Genomic DNA, 22,023 nt, shown 5'->3' with positions numbered 1-22,023 from the left:
GGTATTATAATATGCACTTGGAAAATCACTCGAATTTTTTCGATTTTATTGCATGTTATAATTAAAGTGCGTAAGTGCGATAACGTGAATAATTTGTGTATTGTGTATTCTGATTACATCCATGCAGGTCACTGATACATATTTATACATACGTAATATAGTAATGTTTATTTGAAAAAAACACAAAACACATAACAATGATACACACAAACAATAAAAAATTCGCAGGCATACACGTTAACATTCAAGGATATTATACTGACATAGAGGTAGTAAGGTAAACAGACAGACATTATGTACTCACAAGTGAAACTTCTCATTCCACACAGGATTTAATTCCTGCGGCATTGTACGTGTACGCTTTTTCACCTTGCTAACTTGCACCGTCACATAGGGATCACTGGTACCGCTTTTATCCTTCGCTATCAGGCCTTGAGCACATATCACTGTAGAATTACATATACATATTTTTTAATTTAAATCTTTTTTTGTCACAATTTATTACTTGTGGATACACGTTTTCGTTTCATTATCAAAAATCGAAAATTAAAATTATATTTGTACGTATAAATACATCTAAATAGGAGTATGTCTGCAGATTTATAAATAAGAATATTTACTAATAAGTAGTATACAGGTACATATGTAAGTGTTATTTAAGCTTGATGGTGGTTAAATATAAAGGAATAGGCTTTGTGTAGAATGTGTTGTGAAAAGGGTGAATATATTCCGATTAATATGAATTTCTGGTATGTTTATATGCATGTGATACAACTATTTAGTAAATATTTATTTATATGATAAATAATCGTAGTGGGAAAATATGATATTAATGAGCTTTCTGATACACAATGAGCTTGGGCAAAACGATTGTACGGTACGGTATCATGCTGTACAAAATCATGTAAAATAGTATAAAAACTGGATTTCCCGCATGCAAATTTAACTCATTATGTAATGCTTGCATTTCTTATTGCGATCATTACGAACGCACTATAAGTATGTACATATAATAGCGTTACTTTATGCATTATCAATTACCAGACATATTTTCCCACTGACTACCTCCTCAAAAGACTTTTTATACCATGTATTCTTCTACAATGTATATGCTATGTATTATACGTATTAGATAGCAAAAAAAATATTATTTAGTTGTATATATATAATTACACCGACTTAAGCCTGCAATTTGTGGAAAATACATGTACATACATTTGTAATAATAATTGTGTTTTTAGCAGGTGTGTGTGATGTGAAATCAAATTATGTTTGGTACATTGTTGAAAAATAATAATATGTATAAGTACGTGGGAAGAGGAAATGAGAAAGAGATATTTTGATAATAACTAATAAGAATTTAGTGCCTGTAACATTGAAATATATATTTCTTATTTTGACAACCACTGTATTATTTATATTTGTAAAAACTAAAACTTGCAAATTGCACATATCTACTCAAAGAGCCCGAGAACAGCAGCAAAGAAGAGAACTCCAAAGTTCAACGGACCACTAGGACTAGGACCAGACAAACGTATACCAAAATGTCTAGAGCATATGGGAAGGGTTTGGCGACAAACATTGGACAAAGCGGGTTCAGAGACCAACAGAGGGGGTCACGTAAATACAACTTGTCACTGAATATAAGATAATAAAGTTAAGGTTTTTAGGGTTCAATATATTTCTTTTAATAATAAAATATATAAAATGAATAAAGATACAGAGTAATCTTTGTTTCACGAAAGTATGTAAGATTATATAGTTCTCACTGGATGTCTTTACTATCGCAGTTCCTCCCTTGCAAACCACTGCATTAGAGCAACAGACATCAAGGAATTCGTATCGTCATCTCTATTTTCATAGGTTTAACAAACAACTTTAAACATCTGTTTAAAGTTAGCCACAGTTAGCGGACTAGTAACGGAGTAGTAATATACTTGTCTAAGCAATAACCGTGGTCGTGGCAGAGAACCAATCACACGGTGTTTTATTTCACATATAATATTTAGTGATATTTATTATATGCAATAAATCGGAGTATGGGCGCATATGGATGGGCTCCAGCGCATTTGTTGAGGTGGCAACAGGACCGCCGCACCTGTTCTAGGAGATTAATGGGTCACTTTTCCACTATACCAATGCAACATATGTACAAATGTTAGTATGGGTCGGATGATACACCAAACAAATAGATGCGACAGGCAGCATCTGTCAAATATTAAAATACACACTTCTTATGGGACAGTTATTTAGACAACAGCACGACTTGTCGCTGTCGCTAAATTAAAACCATTTCTAATTTTGCCGACGACTATGGTCAGCTGTAATGTTGCCACTAATATTTGAAATGTAAAATTATTCAAAGCTCTAACAAATCTAACATTATTTTCCAACAGAAACATAAATTAGCTCTAATACAAGTATATCATTTGTAATAAGAATTGATAATTTACAACAATGAATCGACCTATTTACTTATTTAATATTTAAATTTCATTTAAGTGAAAAGTTTTAGTACGGCAACAACGAAGTTGTGTACATTACCTGTTTGATATGTGGCTGAGGTCTTAAAAATGTGCTAGAAGCTGGGCAAGCAAATTTGGCTATCGTGCAGTCGTATTTGTGTTCAAATCTTAACACTTGTTTGGCAAATTAATTTTTAAGTTTGTGCAACGAGTTATATTGTGTTTGATGTATACGATAACATCATTGTTTTATAAATTTTTATGGAATTATATACAAACTCGGAATAATATTTCAATGCTAATTTGCACCGCATCACGTATTCAAAGACACAAAATCCAAAATTATATAGAAATACTTTATTATTATTAAAGAAGTTAACATGGAACTCGACAATTTTTTGTTATCAATGTAACACATATTAGGTAAATTGCATTTTAAGCCACTTAACTGTTTTAATTCAAATGTGAGTAACGCTTCCTAGTTTCTACCTGCAAACAGAAAGCGAAGGTACCTAAGAGCGTCGACAACTTGTTTGAAAAAGGTGGAATGTATTTGTGTAGTATTCTATTCTTGAAAAATTCATTTGAGGTGTTCCAAAAATTTTAAGATATCTCACTTTTATCCAATTGAGTCTATTTCTTAGTGCTAATTTTTCACTAAGTTTGATTCTTAGTCTTAATTCAATTTTACAAACCTTTCCATAATACACTATTTGTCGTTTTATTCTAATAAGTGGGGTTAAGCATAAGAAAAAACCCATAACCTCGCAAATTGTTACAAACAGGTGGCGGCGCGAAAAATTTGAGTCTGCAGAATTTTATTAAAAAAAATCAATAAATTTGGTATTATGTCAAATTAACAGATATGTATATCAGCTATTATTGAAGTAACGGATGAAATTTAATATGAAACGTGAAGAGTAAAAATCAGTTTCCAAAAACAAACAACTGGTCTTTTAAATTTTGATGTCTCACATGATGATAATTATCAGATATCGAACACGAAACAGATAAGATAGATAGTTGGAATGTGGCGCAAGGCCAATGGTATATTTTATTAGAAAAACATATAATAATTTAAAGAAGTTCGATTTTTTGTTGTTAAGTTGGATTACAGACAGGAACTTCATGTGAAAAATCGTAAAATTCCTAAATATTTGGGTCCACTGCAAGAATGTTAAACATATATCCAATAATCGAATTAAAGGATAACGTACCAATAAAGCCGTTGATTCAGGTACAGAAAGTTTGCAGATGATTTATGCAAAAATTTATATATATCTTATGAATAATATGTAGAACAAATTACAAGTTTCAATAACATACATACATATACAAATATGTTTTCAATACTTAAGTCTTAGCGTAACTCTATGCTAATGTAGGTATATATACATAAGTATATATATAACGATTTATTTAAACCTACTTATGTACGTATATGTATATTAAATAGTTGTGGTATAAATATTCGATTTGATAAGAAACGAAGTGAGCCACATATAATTTGTAAGTGCATTTTCTACGTTGTATTCATTTGTCAAAAATCGGTATTTCAAGGAAGAAAGAAGAAGAGAAAAAACGGGAGCATTCTCTCTAGGTATGCTTTTTTATCATTTTAAATAGAATAAAGTTTTCTTTATTGCTGTAAAAATAACTTTTAATTTCGAAAAATGACTAAAGTACAATGAATTTTGCCAAACAAAAAATTAAACAAAGTATACTTTGTATATCTCTTTAAAGAACTCAAATGTTTTAAAGAAAAGGCCAAATATATGTACCCATTCACTGAATGTTTTCAATTTGTTTCACAATATACCAGTTGTATAATACTAAATATATAGCCAATTCAATATTCTTACAACAATACACGTTTAGAAAACCTTAAGAAGTTTTATACTTCATACCAGGATACACTAAACATTGTACGATATATAAATAATAAAATTATTTGTCATAATTTAAAACAAATTTTATCGTGGAATGATATGTAACACATATGTGTTGCTAATTGTTACTCTTGTTTCATCAGATTGGTGAATCAATCAAGGGTGTTGTAGAATCTGATAGTTGTGGGAATCAAAATTGAAACCGATAAAAAAATGTAGCAGGTGTCATGAATTCCAATATTATTGGTTTGAACAGAAACTGTATCGGTTTTGGTTGTCATGGAAACTAGTTTTATCGGTTTTGTTATCAGAAACAAAGCAAAAGGATTGTCGCTAACAGATTTGAAATGTAAGTTAAGAAATTAATTTATATTATTATTACGATTTAATTTATCTTTATTTCTATAGGGGAAAATATAAGAATAAAACATAAAATGTTATAATTATTGAGTTTATGAAAAAATCCAGATATTTTAAGAGGATTTACAAAACGTAATTTAATACCCAAATGCGTGTTTATTCAGTCGATAATGTCATATAAATCTGTTAAGAAAGCATGTATTTAAGCATACAAGTAAATGCAAGCCAAATCTATTTTCTTTTAATAACATAAAAGCTAAAATAGCGGAACTCATTGTAAACGTTAATAGATTTTGTCCAGTATTTTTAATTTATAAAACGCTTCCAAATTTATTCATTTGCAAGTTTCGTCACATTAGTAAACAGCTAATTCGAATATTGGTTTTGAGTATGTTCGAAAAGACAAAAATCCAGTCAGATTCTGTGACAACATTGAAAATAAGAATTGGTTTGCAATTCTGACAACTAAGAAAATCTGTCTTGGATTCCAAAACTTCCCTAAATAATATCCATCCATTCGCCACGAAGTAAAAGTTGGAAGTAAATCCCATAACTTAATTTATATAACGATCTGACACAGCAGTGAATACCGGACGTTACACTATTAAGAAATTGCTTTAAGTTGCAATACACTCACATTTTTCTACTACCCCACTCTTACTTTTCGAACTTGAACGTCGTCTTTATATCATTTCTTTCCATTAAAATCGTGGGGCAACTTAACGATAAGTTAGAACAGCTGATCATATAGTTTCGGAAACAAATGCCCTGCAAATGTCGGGAATATGAATATTTCGTTATATTTAAGAATTTATATCAAAATATAATTATACCAATCAATTTCTGCAGAAACTAAAATGTCTGCGTCTCAGAAATAGCTGATAGTGCAGAACAAGTAAAGTTGAAGAAAGCAAAAAATCTGGATACTATACTCTAAAATTGCTTTCCTACAACAAATTGCTTTCTTAATTTATTTCGTTCTTCCCATTTCATGTTTCCATTAAATTATTAATTCCATACAAAACTTTCAATTGGTTTTCATGACGACGGCGTCTCGAAACTATTATTGATTATCAAGTTGCTTAAGGTATTAACTTGCATTTTTTTAATGCTTTTTTGGAAATATTTTATTTGGAAAAAATTAAATTCAATCAGTTTCATTTTGTAATATATTATTAATAGTATTTCAGAGGGTAGAAAATAGTTGTTGGCCCCAGTGATTTGGTGGCTTGAGGACGTTTGAAATAGAAAAGTTAAAAAGATTATTGTTCTGTGAGCTTGTCACTCTAGTTGGAACTAGGATTAAATAATACAAAATAAAGGGACATTTTTTTAAGTAGAAGTCGGGCTGTAAAATGGAAAATTAGCAATAAAATAAGATCCCAGTTGGTTTCATAGAATTATATTTATATGTAAAGCCGTGAATACTAAACCGAAACTCAGACGATCAAACGAAGAATTCTCATCGATAACCGGCTCAAAATCATCTCGTGTCGTGACTACTACTTTAAATCCATTTTGACAAGTAGTTTGTATGATTAACATGAAAGCAAGTTCTTGATTGTGTAACTGCAGCATAACCAAATTTGTAATTAAATATTTTCTATGTAGTGCAGATTTCTCAGTGAATTACAGTGGATGGCCAATTCCTCAAAAATTATAAAAAATTTATATGCTGGTTATTGCCATTGAACAGAATACCGAATTTATTTACGTTCATTTATTTTAATTTATACACATTTAAAAATTAGTATTTTTACTACTATTTTACTATTTTTATTTGATGAATTATTAATAATTTTTTGAATTAGTACACGGACAGACGGTAAATAAATATTACAAAAAATAATATTTATTTATATATTATAAACATAAAGGATATATATTATACATCGTAAAATGTGTGAGCATATACATATGTATATTCTGGTATTGGAAGTAAAAATGAGATGCATTTTGCATATGATCGGTATGTGAGTGGTATGTTAGTGTTGCTTAGGAAGCAGTGATAATAAACTAAGTTAAAGTTAATTTTTTTAAGAACATTTGATCGTACTAGAAGATAGTATAAATAAGTTTAGATGTCAATTCCATTATCACATTCACTCAACATTTAAAACATATGTACACATGTAGTTTCCTTGTTTTTCAGGCAACTAAATATTTTCTATATATACAATTCTTGGTTTTTCATAAAATATTTTTATGTATACGTCATCCAAAACAAATTAAACATAAAACAAGTATGAGTATAACACAAACAGCTATAGAATTAGAGTTATATAGCAATAAGAGATGTAACCAACGACACGATTAAGCTTGCAAAATTACGTCATTTATTGTAAGCTGGAGATTTTACAGATTATCTATATATGCTGTATATATAGTAAATTTAAAATTGGACAACATTTATTTTTAAACGTAGACCTTGATAGTTTTTCACTTGAAAGTGCTTTTGTAAGAGGAAAGTTTTCAAATTTTATAGTTAAGGCAATAATGATGCAGGGTTTGTAGCGGCAGAGAACTTATCAGCTGATTCGCAAATAAGAACTAGTCGTTTTTAAACACACATCTTTGTTGCTCATATATCTAATCAAACAATAGAGAGACACTTTAGTTGAACAAGCGATACAGCCCTTATTAACTAGAGGAATACTTGCTACGAAACTCATTGTTGCATAAAAAAGTTATCAAAATATTTGCAATAGTGCCACAGTGCGAAAGATTTATAGAGCTACCTAGATTTTTTCACATTTTTGAAACAAATCATTGTGATTTCTAGTTGTAAAACTATACATGAGGTAAGCCAGACTGGGAATTAGAAGTTAGCGATAAGCAATTTTACATAATGTCAGAGTGGAAGCAGCAGAGGATAACCAGGGATTCGAGAAAGTTTCTAATATCCATTTCTGTATTTAGTATTTTTTTGAATTTTTCCTAAGCCATGTGATATAGCATTTTGTATCGTATTTTGCTTGAACTCTGATAACAAAATAACGTACGGGCAAAACTGGTTTTTATTTTAAGGATGAACAAAAAGTAAATTTAGTAGCAAACTAATGTTGGTGCAGTTTGGCTTAACAACTATTTCAAAGTTTTGTTGTATACATTTTGTCGGAAAGAGAAAGAGTGTTGCACGACATTTTAATTAAAATATTTTTACGAAAGATTGCGAAGTTTTTCTTCAAATTAGGTTATACATATCAGAGATAAAGAGATGCCCAATTCATCTATCACTGAAAATGAGAGAGCAATTGCTAAACGACAAAACCTCCTGAACTCAGTCAACTGTCACAGTTCAGAGGGACGGCCAGATCGAATTTTTACCAAAAAACTATGTGAACAGTTAAACAGAAAAATTTGTTGCCGCTGTTAAAAAAACATTTATTTAATCTTAATAAAATTATTATTTTGTCCGATCTAGCTACAATGGAAAATTTTACAACAAACGTTAATGTTGAGGCGCTCTCACACTGGAATAAGTGGTTATCCCTTTATCCCTGATACATATAATAACGCTTTCAACTCAAATGAATTGTGAGAATATATTCTTGTGATTGATTCATATAATCTACTTTAAAATCAAGATTCGAGAAGATCAGAAAAATTCCCGAGTCTTAAAAGCACAAATTCGGCACCTCTAGCATAGGCTATTTTAGAATAATTAAATCCAATGAAAAAATATCAAATAATAAACAGGCTTACTGTAGTGACAATTTCCGAAATTGGTCAGGATTTATAAATGCCCGAGAAAATGTAAGAAATTGTACTTATAACTTTTATACCAAAACTAGAGACTGGAAAAAAAACAAAAAGGAAATTCAAATTCCTCGTTTTGGAAAATGCATGTTGGAGCCAGTGTTAATAAAATGCCTTGCGTAAAAATCATATGTTATGGTCTGGTATGTACACTGAGAGTTTTATAATACTAGTTTTTGAGGATGACTTTGGCTTACTCATATGTGCTAACTACGAAACGTTACAGTGACAGCTAAAAGTCAGATTTATGCTCAGTAAAGGATGGTTAGTGCGACGCGTGTATGTTTTATAGTATTAGTAAATAAACTTAAATGAATTAAATTTACTATGTATAAGGCATTGGGTACGATTACGGTTTCTTTGGCGCCGCGATATGATGATATGAACTGATAGAGGTGGTCCTCAGGATTAAAAAAGGTATACACCCGCCTCAGACTTATAGTTTTCGAGATATTTGTATTTAAAGCTCAAAAATTTTAAAAGTAATACACGATATTTCACTAAGTTTAACACACTTTGCACACCTTTTTCAATTAATATATTTGCAATTACACTGTATACGTTGTAATATTATATATACATAAATAATGGTTCTGTGCGGAATACGTATCGTGCACTACGTTCATTTTATCGTATGATGCGATGAAGTGCACTTCTGGTTGAATGGCTACGTCAACAAACAAAACTGCCGCATTTGGAGTGAAGCTAATCTTCAAGTGCATGTCGAAACACCGTTTCATCCAAAAAAAACTGATTGTTTGGTGCGCTTTATGGGTTGGTGGAATCATTGGTCCGTACTTCTTCAAAACCGATGATGGATCATTGGTCTATGCGCATAAGCCACAAACGCCTAACCATTTGGAAGACAACATTCACCGTGTTATTGCCGATATACGGCCATGAGAAAAGTCATCTAAAATTGGACATCCAGATTGGACTACATCCGAGCCAGCCGTGGCGGTCATATGCCCAAAATCATATTTAAAATGTAGAGATTATTTTTCGGATAAATAAAATTCATGTCAATCGAATAATCCATCGTTGTTTTATTGCAATTTAAAGTTCTATACCTCTAAAAAAAAACACCCTGTTCTATACTATCCTATTTCGCTTTAAACTCCATTCAACATTGGCGGCCTTCGGCCGCGCTTCAAAAAAATAACCCTGGTCCGGGATGTCCATAATTCTTTGGCGTCGAACGTCTTTCTGCACAAATATATTCGTTGACAAATGTGTACAAAGTGTGTAAAACATAGTAAAATTGCGTGCATTACTTTTACAATTTTTGAACTTTAATTTTTGATCCTGGGGAACTCCTCTATCCGTTCATACCATCAGATAGCGGCGCCAACGAAATCATAATTTTGCCAAGCATTGCACTTATTTTGCATAAAGATTTCCTTTGGCAAGTATTTTGTGGAAAATTATAGAAGATAGTTATAGTTAGAGAGATGGTAGACGGATGCACAAAGAGGGAAAGTGCATGAGATCGATTTAAGTAGCAAAAAGGCACAAAACAACAACTGGATGGAGATAGTTCTGTGAAGCTAAAGATAATTGTAGACATTTTTATTAATTACTGTGTACTTAAAAGAAACTTGAAATTATTCTAAGAAGTAAGAACTCTCAGAAAAAACGAGATAGTTGTGTGAAGGTGAGCATTGTATGGTGAGCATGTAATGGTAGCCATTTTCCAGTAGTTAAAACAAACTGTTTTGAGCACATTTAAAGTATATATTATATTCATTCTTACTCCAACATTATATACACATACATATTAAATGAATTAAAAAGCAAAAATTCTCGAAAAATCAGTTGTAAGAAATCAACAATTCATCTAGTATAGGAAGCTGGTTTTTATATTTTTTGTTGAAATCGACTTTATGATAAACTGGTATAATAATAGATTTCGGATGATTGGTACAAATGTGTTTAATGGTTGGTATAGTGGCAGGTTAAGTTAGGTATTAGTTATAGGGACTTTACGGGTTCATATAAGTACTGCAATTTTTGGATTATTTTACCCTCTTAAGCACCATGTTGTGCTACTTTTAAATAAATAAATATATATGTCCATACATATGTTTTTGTTTGCTTTTGTGTGTACCTGTAATTGTTAACTTGCATGACCATTTGGATGTTCCCTCAACAGTTGCGAGTTCGGCTTGTTCTAATGAATCTATGTGTGTATCTGGATCCACACCAAATGTCATCCTTCAAAAATCATAAGTATTTATAAATTGAATTTTTTTAGATAACCAGTATAAGTAAATAAAATATGGGTGATGGAATTTGTAAAATACGTTTTCAATTGATTTCAATCTGAGAAGATTAGTACCTGGACAACAATGTATTAACCTAAGAGCAGAACAAAATCATTGCAAAGGTAAAAAAATATTAACTAAACTTTGCTGTGTGGTGTAAATTATATTAAACCGTTAAAAAATGCCATATGATACTGCTTAGCAGTTCTCATAAGGGTGTACACCGACTATAAATAGCCCACAACACAACAAATATCAAATAAATATGCTTGAATATGAAACAAAAAAAAACATCCAAATATATTAAAAACATACTATTTGCCTTGGTGACCTAAAAGAGAACAAATGTGTAGATATAGTTACTCAAAAATGCCATATAGCTAAGATAACCAAACTCAAGCAGAAGTAAAGAAGAATATGTACTCTCTTTATTGTAAATCGGCGCTAATTAAATATTAGCTGCCTTCGATTGGTCATTTTTCTGCTCCCCTGTCAAAAAATTTACATGTGTAAGCAACAACAAAATTATAGAGTTGAATTGAAGCAGGAGAGTATGCGTATACCTCATTAAAGTGGTATAACTTCTATCTCCAATGCTGCCAAGTTTTGTTTTGCATATTTTAGCTCACTTTTACTATTGTAAATGGTTTTGTAAATGAAATTACAAATTTCTTTTTTATTTTCTTGTATTTTAAAGCATAAGGCTTAAATTTAATTATGATAGCTTCTAGAATACCAAAATAAATGGTTACAGCAACATTTTTTACCGCGAAAAATAGATGTTCTCCACTTAGAAAGAATCATAACACTATTGCGCATGCGTCAGAACACACGTTAGCGCAGGATTGCACCACGAGTGCTGCTCGTTTGTTTGAGCATCTGGTATAATTTCTTCGATTTTCTGGAGAGAAACGCTTGGCAAATCGAAGACAGCTATTGTACACCTGCAAGTAATTCGTTAGCTAGTAAATCTCTACGATGTCTAATATTTGAGCAGAGAAGAAAAACAGCATACTGCACGCTCCACAGTCATTTCAGTAATTTATAAATATGTTGTAAGTTGATTTATTTAATTCTAAAAATAAGTCATAATATATAAACCACTTGTATAAATATATGTAGAGAACCCAATAAATAAATTTTCCATATTATTTGTAATAGTTTATTACTCTTAAATGATGTATTAACACATTTAGCTTAAAATAAAGGATGTTTTCTTATAAGACCGGTTAATGCATCAGCATTCCAAATATGTATTAAAATTATATATATTTATATTGTATATATAATTACTGGAGTAATATGTGCTAACAAAATTTCACTATTCAATATTCCCCATAAATATGTTGGTCATAAACCGACTTTATTTATATTCAAAAACGTAGTGTATGTAAAGAAATTAATGTTCTTTTGAAATTTATGTGAATAAAATAATTGTAAAATCTGATTTTATAGAACAGAACGTTATGATTTGTTACGCGGTGAGGGGAGGTATCATAAACAGAGAAAATATGCATTACGTAATACGTTGTAAGTACGAAGTTTAGTTAAGGCTAATTTGTTTAGAAATATGGACTCATTTTTTCAAACTATCGGTTACACATTTAAGGTAGCGATGGAAGTTGACTACACAATAGTCTTGCTTACCAGCGACCTAGAAACTCAATAACAGCTCCGCTAAAGTGAAATTTTCTGACCATTCGTTATTCGATAATATAGTAACATGTGAAGCAAAAAAACCAGTTAATAAAGTAAAAAATACAAAGAAAAAAATTTAGTGGAGTTGCAAAATCTTGTTTCAAATATAATATTGTTCTTGCTGCCGAAGTTAGCATAATTGGATAGGACACGAGTGTATTAGCATTGAACAGAGCAATAATTAAACAGTACAAAAGACCAACGAGAACGAAATCGAATTCATTTGCAGCCTCAGTATGAATACGCAATCTCAATATTTTCAATATTATCCCAATAAATCTCCATAAAGTATAAATCTTTAGCCGATTGATTTACATATGTATATATAAAAGCTGCTAAGAAATTAATGATACGACGACAGCTTTGCAAATGATTGAGCAGGTGGCTGTAAATTACTTGTATTAATCTAGGTCAACGATTCAAGAATATACGCATTTTAATTTCTAGTAGATATAACCATTTATAGTATATACTATAGAAGAATCGCCGACTTAAATATAAATTGGGGTAATGGAATTATACAAAAAAAGTAAAAAATATATATGCATGTACTTTCGTAAACTCAGCACAAACTAACTCTATAATTATGTTAACTTAATAGTAAAACATATTTTTGTCTAACCATTGTAGCATTCAAAGTCATTAATGGTTTTTCCAACAGCTGTTTTTACAATTTTAAAAGTGCATATACATATATAAATTACAACATATTTTAAATACAACATTTACTGTTTATTTGTACTTCATATGCACCCTGTGAGAAACACTAAAATGCATCTATTTATGTGTAGGTTTCTTGTTAAAAGCCTATTAGTATTTGACACCAATGAAATATAAAAAGTTACATTGGATATTTTTCGACTGAGATCACACACATTGACGAGATTTTCTTACAGGGGATACATATATTGGCAAATATTTATATGTAAACAGATAAGTTCTTAGAAAACAATTATGTACATATTTATATGCATAATTAGTTATTCCACTTGATATAACAACAATATCCTTTAAATATATAATAAATATATATTATCGTCGTGGTTGTTCAGCAAATTAATTTAAAATTATACTAATAACAAATAAGTTATAAATATGTCTGTCTGTAGCATTGTATGTTTTTTGTTGTTTGCGCTAAATTTGACTCAAAATTTAGCTTGAGCGCCCTGTCAAATGAGCATGTCATTTTTGTGTATGCGTGCTTATGTGTACCGGTAAGGCTGTAAATGTACATTTATATTAAGTAACATTACTATAATTTACATATTATAGTATTTACTAATGTAGGTTCGTATATATAAATTTAATATTTTTAGAGTATGCACATGTATACGTACATATATATGTATGTACAAACATGTGTATTGGCATTTGTATATGATTTTTGTGCATAAAACAAGTTACTAACAAAATACTTGATTCATAGTTTAAAATATGCAAACCTGTTATTGCAATTTTAGCCGACCATTTGCTAGTACCATCCAAAACGCTTTGCTTAACAGCTTTCATGTGACCTGTGTGACTTTTCTCTTCTACGCTGAATACCGCGCTGCGCATGTGCACAGTTAATGGAGTGGTAGTAGTTGTTGTAGATAGTAGGTTAATATTTAGGTGGTTAAACGATAGGTTCACATACATATTGATAGTTTTTAAAAGAATATAAGTAGATAGCTATACGTAGATACATATCATGTTTTAACTGTTATGTTATAGAAAACAAATTGTTTTCTATATTAACCAATTTTGGGCGAACATGGATTTAAGAAACTAGTTTTTCTTAATTATAGAATAAACAATGCTACACATATGACAAAAGTAAATAAATAACAAATCACATTATGGCAGCAAATATTTAATGTATTTGCAAATTCTAAAAATATTGGGGTATGTTTTGAAACCCCTCTATATAAGCCGAATAGGATTAGCATCGTACATTAAAAATGGGCCCTGATACTGATTACATTTGAACTATGGGCATCAAAAAAGCGTATATATTGAAATAATTTCGAAAATTAGAACAAAATAAATAACTTCGACATATGAATTTAATATTTTTTATTTTATCTCAAATACTGAAACAATTAAACCACAATTAAAACTTTGGTTTTTTTTTCATGAGCATACCCTTTTTGTATTTTGTAGCATAATAATAATTATCTGATGAGTAAACCCTGCTGATAAATGACACAACAATTATTTGATAATAAAATGCCTTAAACAAAAGTCATAACTTGGTAAGATAAAAGCAAAATATGTTATTCATATTTTGAAATAACATTTGAAAATATTTTTAATAATATTAATGAAAATAAAAGCGTAGTTGAAAGCTTAAAGTAAAATATTAACATTGTGTAAAGTTGAGTGAGGTATCGGTCCAAAATTTCTAACGTTAAACATTTGAGGAAATTCAGTTCACATGAGTGCATATTGAATAGGTTACAACAGGAAACTATAAACAACACAATTTGACCCTTTAGCAACCAAAATGAAAGGAAAATATGTCTCAGTTACTGAATAATATCTCTATCACTGACTAAAAGTAAGGGAAACAGAATTTATATAACAAAAAGAAAAAACGTTAACTTCGGTAACACCGAAGATATAATACCCTTCACAAATACAAATGTTTCTATACAAGAACTGGATTTTGATCAGTCAGTTTGTATGTCAGATATATGCTATAGTGATTCGATCAGAACAACTTCTACGGAGATTGTGGAATTGTCTTGGACAATATGGTATACCAAATTTTGTACAGATATTTTTTATATGAAAAAATGTTCCATACAAGAGCTTGAAAATTTGTTCGGAAAACATAGCGATACCTTGGATCTATGCCAAATTTCGTCAAATGTCAAATAAAACAGATTTCCATACAAGAACTTAATATGCTAGAACTATTCATAACTAAAGTAACACATATGCTATTTGAAAAATAGCACGTCTTATTATTTATCATATTTGTATTTACTCTAAAAAGGAAACATGTTAAGTAACGCCATGATGTATAGTATGAACCAGAAAATAAGAATGAATTTACACAACGGTTTTTAGTACTAATCGTTTTCTATTTATCAACACAATGGAAAATTTCGGTACTAGTATTTTGAGTTGTTTCGTAGCAAGATTACCTTACTCAACCTCTGTTAAGAAGCTCTAAGTTTCTAGTGTCGTGTTCGAAAATTTTGAGTGACACCCTCAGATCGATTGCGCTACGTGATAAAAAGACTAAACAAGAACGTTTTAATTCAAAAAACAAAACTCGTAACTTAGCTTGAGAGTATTGTAAAGGACGTTTAATTCAAAAAATAAAACTCGTAACTTTGCTTGAGAGTATTGTACTTATAATATAAGAATTAAAGAAAATTATTGAAAATATATAACAGTTAATAAAAGTAAATGTACGTGATAGTATTAGTACCGTCTAATACCCTTCTGCAAACACTGTCTTGACATTTCTACAGATTTTAATAAAAATAATACAGCCGACTTGACCAAAACCACGTAGTACAAGGGCTTTGTTATAAACCCGCGGACTACACCTGTCTAAACGTATTATTCAGTGATGTAACCTTGTATTATTTATACCGTTACCGTAAAAGCGTTAGCGTTATTAAACATTGTAACCATTCATGAAACATGTTTTATGCAGAAATGTGTATCTCTTATATTACGAGTATTTGCACGAAAACGACGATACATTTTTCTATAAGTAAACCATAATTTTGAAGCAAATAATCTTTATAAACATAAATGATTAAATAAGTACATGTTTGAACTAATTAATTGAAACCAAGTGAAATTTATCGATTAAAATTTAATGTTAAAATCATTGTGTTTTTAAATATTTTTTTATTATATCCTTAATAGTTTTGTATATTAGCACTCACAGATATATATATATATATAGTACATATAAATATATATACGTACTATGTCCTCAGCTGAAGTATGAAATTTGTATGTATACAGGTGAATAAGTACAGAAAACTTATTTCGTTTTTTTCTTATTTCGACAATAGCATTCAACTTTGGTAAATATGAAATATAAACTTTTTTTTTTCATTGCTAATAACATCGTTAAGCTAAGACGCTTTTGCTTCTCTTTTGTATCGAGTATGTTGATACATGCAAGTACTCAAACAATAATTACAAAGCTTAAGTCCATTGTTTCTAAAAGGAATTATGTAGGCAGCGTAATAGTTTGCAGGTGATTTTCATTTATTCTCCATTTGTCCATAGAGCCTTATGCAGCCACGCGATCGGTATCGATCCAATATATACCTACGTCTAATTTTGACTAGTTCATAATCGAAGTTTTGCAATGACATGTACATCGACCTCAATTTTGTAAACTCAGATAAGACAATAAATCACTAAAACTGCGACACAACTGAAAAAGTTTTCTGTTAAACTAGGTGAAGCTTTTATAAAACTACCTTTCCAATAACGTTTGAAACAACCTCATATGATCAAGGCTACAAAGATATATTGTGATATTGAAAAGCTGTTAAATATTACAACTTTTTAATCATAATAATGTACTTTCTTCGTGGTTAGTAATAGAAGACAACAACTAATTCATATTTTAAATTAATATTAACTTTCCTTGGGCTTTTGGCTTTCGTTAACTATTTCTTGTGTATGTATGTATGCTCTATATAGAAGGTTTATTAATAGGTTTGGCAAGTTTCTTTAGACACTATATAAATGTCCGAGATAAATTCCTAAACTACTGAACCGATTTTAATAAAATTAAGCGTACTGTGTTCAGTTTGAGCGCGATAGCTTAAAAAATAAACTAATTATTTATAGTCGCGAAATTCTTTTAATGCAAATTATTTGTTTATTATATGAGAAAGGGTTATAATTATCTGTAAAATTTGAACAGAAGACGGTGTAAGGTGTTTTAACCGCTGGATTAAGTACATTGCGCTATCTAAGAAGTTAAAATATGTCATATATACTACAAAATCATCATCGGAATCGGTCATAATAGCATTGGAGATATTTCGCCAAATGGTGGACGAACGACGCAACAGCATTTAAATTACAATTAGATATTAATGACAATAAAAAAATCAACTCGACTCGAAAGTTTTATGAAGAAATGGTCCTGTTACAGCGAATTTTTATGATATCGTCAGAATTTACCTTACCTTTCCGATGGTAACAGTTTCCTTTAATTAAACTTTCATCATGACTATAAATAAGTCCCCAAAAACCAAAAAAAAAAATTCCATTTTCGGTTTAGATTTTTAAAACTCATACTTTTCCTCATTCGCAAATATTTATATCAATCATTTTCAAATTTAGACCTCAAGTTCAGTCCGTCTGATTATTATACCGCCAATAATGATAAAGTCTTTATTCGTAAATAATAATAATTTTTACTGTATTGAATAGTTTATTATAATAACATTTAATGTATACCAAAGCTATAGCAACGCGTGGTCGAATCTTCTAGTCTATATATATATATATATATGGATATATATATAACTGTGAGTGTGTGTGTTGGGTTTTTTACCTTTTCGTTAAACGGCACTATAGTCAAATAAATTTATAACTTAAACCTATGGAGCTTACCGGATTAATTCGAAAATCTCGGGTTTTTCACGTTCACGCTGCCTCATCCGATCCTTCATAGCTGTTATAATTGAATTGGCTTTGTCTTCAGCTCCATGCTTTGAGCTTTTTTCAGCGGCTCCTGTGTATTAAAAAAAAAAATTAAAACAAAAAACAGATTTTTCCGAGATATCGTTTTTTCAGCATTTTGTAATATGCTTTGACGACTCTATATATACCACACTATTTATCTACATTAGGGTGGGCGAAAACAAAACTTTTATTTTTTTTCCTTAGATAAAGTGAAAATATCGTCAGAATTGACAAAAACAAAATTTCAAGAAGGTTTTGTTAGAATAATGAAAATCATGTATCACTAGCAGATCATTCTATTTGCCATCCCTCTTGGGGTAAGAGGACATCATATAGACGATGAGATGTGAACATCTAACTTTTAATATTATTTATATTCAATTCGTTAGCACATAACTGCTTCATAGGGAGCCAACTGGGTGAGTGAGGCGCGCTGCACTTTAACATATTTCATGACATTGACTTCCCTCCAGTGGCAGAATGACGCCTACATCGCATATTATATTGCGGCCTAGCCGAGCGGGTCGCCGCTCACCACGCGACTTCTCTCTAATATTTACATTTTTAACTTCGAATAACATCTTTCATTTAATTCAAAAAGCTATATGAAAGTATTGAATCAGTCTTGAATAAGATATGGTATATGGTACAAATAAAGGTCACAGGCGGCATTTTAATTATTATTTGTTAAATAAAAGAATGCTTATTGGGGGTAACTATAACAGTTAGACATATGCTGCAACGTATATTATATAATTATATGTTCTGCAAAGTCGTAGTACATTATTTTGTTCTATAATCCATAGTATTCGCACCGCACGCTCATATCTTTCCTCTTTATAATAATAGTATAGATATGGGAGTGGGGGTAATTCTATACTAAATTCACATATTTTCCGCATTAAACTATAGTATATAAAATAAAATACTCCGTTACCTTTGCTAAGATATCTTGCATATTGACGTAAATTTATGGTTTGAGGAGATAGGGGTATTATAGACCCAATTTTATCTATTTTTGGCAATATCACATACTATTAACATACATACTAATAAAATACTCCCTGAGATTCATTAAAGTACCTCACTTACCATCACTAGTCAGCCGTTCGAAATCCTGATATTAGTTATATGAGGGCTAGGATAAAGTTTCAACCGATTTTGTCTACTTTAGGCACAAATTGTTATTAGTAAACTACGCTCTCTCATTTTCACTAAGATAGCTCACATATTCGCCGATATATGCGGTATAAAGTCAGCCGGAAATTCGAAAATATTTATATTAGGTATATAGGGGCTAAGGGAAATATTGGCCCAAATTGGTAAAATGTCAACTACAGGTACTGAGGTCCACATCTTCGGTATCTGGGGGCTTAAACAGTTATGGTCTGATTTTGACAATTTTTATACTTGAGATGGCATATCTTAAAGGCACCATTTGTGCAAAATGTTATCCTGATATATTCATTGGGGCTTGATTTGTATACTAGAAAGATAAAGAATTAGAATTTAAAGTTGTGTTAAATGGGTAATAGGCGTGTTTGTAGTCCGATTTCGCTCACGCTGTGACATATCAATGTTAAATCAATTCTATATACCAAATTTGGTTGAAATTAGTCGAGTAGATCCGGAGATATGTGATTTCACCTAAATTTGGGCGCTGCCACACCCATTGTCCAATTTCGACACCGGCTCCTATAAAGCCCTCTAGCACCATCCCGGATGTAAAACTTCATGTCTCTGACGCCTTTAGTTATTGATTTTTCTTTAAGTAGTTTTTAACAAACCCGTTATATGGGGAGTGAGCAGGGTTATCATCCGATTTCTCTAATTTTCACACTGTTGTAGAGGTATTAAATGTATTTGACCTGCGCGAGTTTGGATGATATATATTTCTGGTGATATAGTTTGAATATTTGGGAGATATATACATTAAACCTACTAGGGTCGGGGCCATCTCCATTTTTAAAAGAGTTTTAGCCCAGAGGTGCCCCTAATTAATGCGATTTGTTGTACTAAACTAGAGCTTTATATACTAAAATACAAAGTTATAGCACTTTATATGTTTTAGCTTAACGGCACTTTGTGGCCGTGGCAATGGCTAAACCTATAAGTTTCTTAATTTTTATATGTTAACTACTCCCACCTCAAGTCGATGACCGTCCTCGGTTTTTTTTATAGTTGTTGATGAACTTCTGTATCTCCCGCGAAGCTTGTTTTCTCTCTCAGATTTTCCATATGATCATAAAGCCACTTAAGATGACGCTGAGAGCAACACCGGCGATAATCCATGTATTGAATGTGTCGGTGGACGCCAGCTCGTCTTCGACATCTTGGATGACACGAAGATTGACATTGTTCATTCTATGGAGTTGCGGCATACTCAAGACTGGGTCGTAACTAACGATGTTAAGCAGCGGTAACCCCCCTATGCCTGCCTTCCTATTTAGTATCTCACGCTGGTTCACATATTTCGTTCCATTGATGATTGCGGCGAAACGGAAGGTGACGAGGTGTTTCCCGTTCGTAATGATCTCTGGGCCATCGTCTGTACTGAGCCTTGCTGTGCTCTCGTTGATAATTATGATTTCATCATCTACTTGCGAGATAGACTGCAGGCGGCTTGGCTGAGTGCGGCAGGAGGACACGCCGCTAGCATGCAGTGCTCGTGCACAGGTGTTTTGTGCCGTTAACTTGCAAACGGATGCGAATGCTGTTGTTACGCATTCGTTAACCGCTAGTACGTCATCGTTGCATTCGGCTACGGTGTCATCTTGTAGCAGTAGTGTTACATGTTGATGTGATATCGGGAAAATGGGGACTCTGGTACAGATAAACTTAATTCTAGGGTAGACTACGAGTATATGAATTATATTCTCGGACTGTAGCTTTAGCCAATGTAATTGTGAGAATCAAGTTTGAAATCTGGTTTATTAACATTCTATTTCTCGTTAATACTGTCTCATATTAATGCGGTGTGTCAACCAACTCATTATTTTTTTCTTTAATTATTTCATTTATCATATCTGTGAGTTTATTAATTTGTTTCTGTGTTTCTGAATTAATTACTATTTGCCTATTATTTGCATCGACTAACTTTGACTCGGACCATTTAACTTTTTCAAAATCGGCCGCATTTGGCGTGCCGGCTATTACCTTGAGTGCTGAACCTAGGAAGTCCAGACTTCTTGCCATTCTATGGTGCACTTTTATTATGGACAACAAATTTCTAATATGTTCTATATCCACGTCTAATAACTTTCGCATATGCGGTTGAGGGAATAACTCTGCTAATTCTGCGGTCTCATCTAACATGCTAGCATATTCTGTCAGTTTACTCGAATGACTTAATTAGTCCCTTTGTTCCCATACCAATACTTTCCCGTCTATCACCGGAATATAATTGGAATGAGAGTAGTCGACGATCCGACAATATACGACTCCTGACAATAAAAGGACTGCAAATTTAATCCTGCAAAGATAGGAGGAAATAAAGATCGTTATGTGCTTAACTATTAACCTTAGCCTGTGCGATTTTCCCGTGTGTAAGTAAGTGCTACTTAAGGTTGTCTTTGTGGGGCCACCCTCCCTCTAATAAGAACAGACGTTCCCAGGTCTTCTTGAATCGTTTCCTCTAAGCAAAGCGGTGTTAACTTATGTCCTAACCTTTTATTTTTTTTTTCGAACACTTTTTCGCCAACTTCAAAAACTCTATTTTGCTTGTTCGGGTTAAATCTTTCAATGTTATCATGTTGATCTTTTGCGATTTTATTTTTTATGGTCCGCCTGAGTTCGTTTGATGCTGCGTGAATCACATCGATCGGGGTTTGGTTTGTGACCGAGTGCATGGATCGATTATAGGCTATTGTTGCCCTCAAAATTAACTCGGCTGTGTCATCAGACATTATGTCCCCAAGAGTGCCATGA

General features: G+C 31.5%; 1 protein-coding gene across 19 annotated transcripts in view; it reads right to left on the bottom strand.

Moving 5' to 3' along the window:
• unc-13 overlaps window positions 1–22,023 on the bottom strand; it is a 138,951-nt gene that overhangs the window by 45,115 nt on the left and 71,813 nt on the right. For 11 of the 19 annotated variants that reach the window (XM_070112493.1, XM_070112490.1, XM_070112492.1 and 8 more), the window contains 3 exons: window positions 18,025–18,145; window positions 10,581–10,687; window positions 305–446 (listed from right to left, as the gene is read on the bottom strand). In XM_070112493.1, coding sequence (XP_069968594.1) covers window positions 305–446; window positions 10,581–10,687; window positions 18,025–18,145 — 370 coding nt within the window. The other 8 variants (XM_070112503.1, XM_070112501.1, XM_070112489.1 and 5 more) reach the window with 5 other exon arrangements.

The sequence above is a fragment of the Bactrocera oleae genome, chromosome X, assembly GCF_042242935.1.
Source record: "Bactrocera oleae isolate idBacOlea1 chromosome X, idBacOlea1, whole genome shotgun sequence".
Classification (NCBI taxonomy): Eukaryota; Metazoa; Arthropoda; class Insecta; order Diptera; family Tephritidae; genus Bactrocera; species Bactrocera oleae.
The sequence above is the reverse complement of the archived record's forward strand: the minus strand, read 5'-3'. Positions and strand labels throughout refer to the sequence as shown.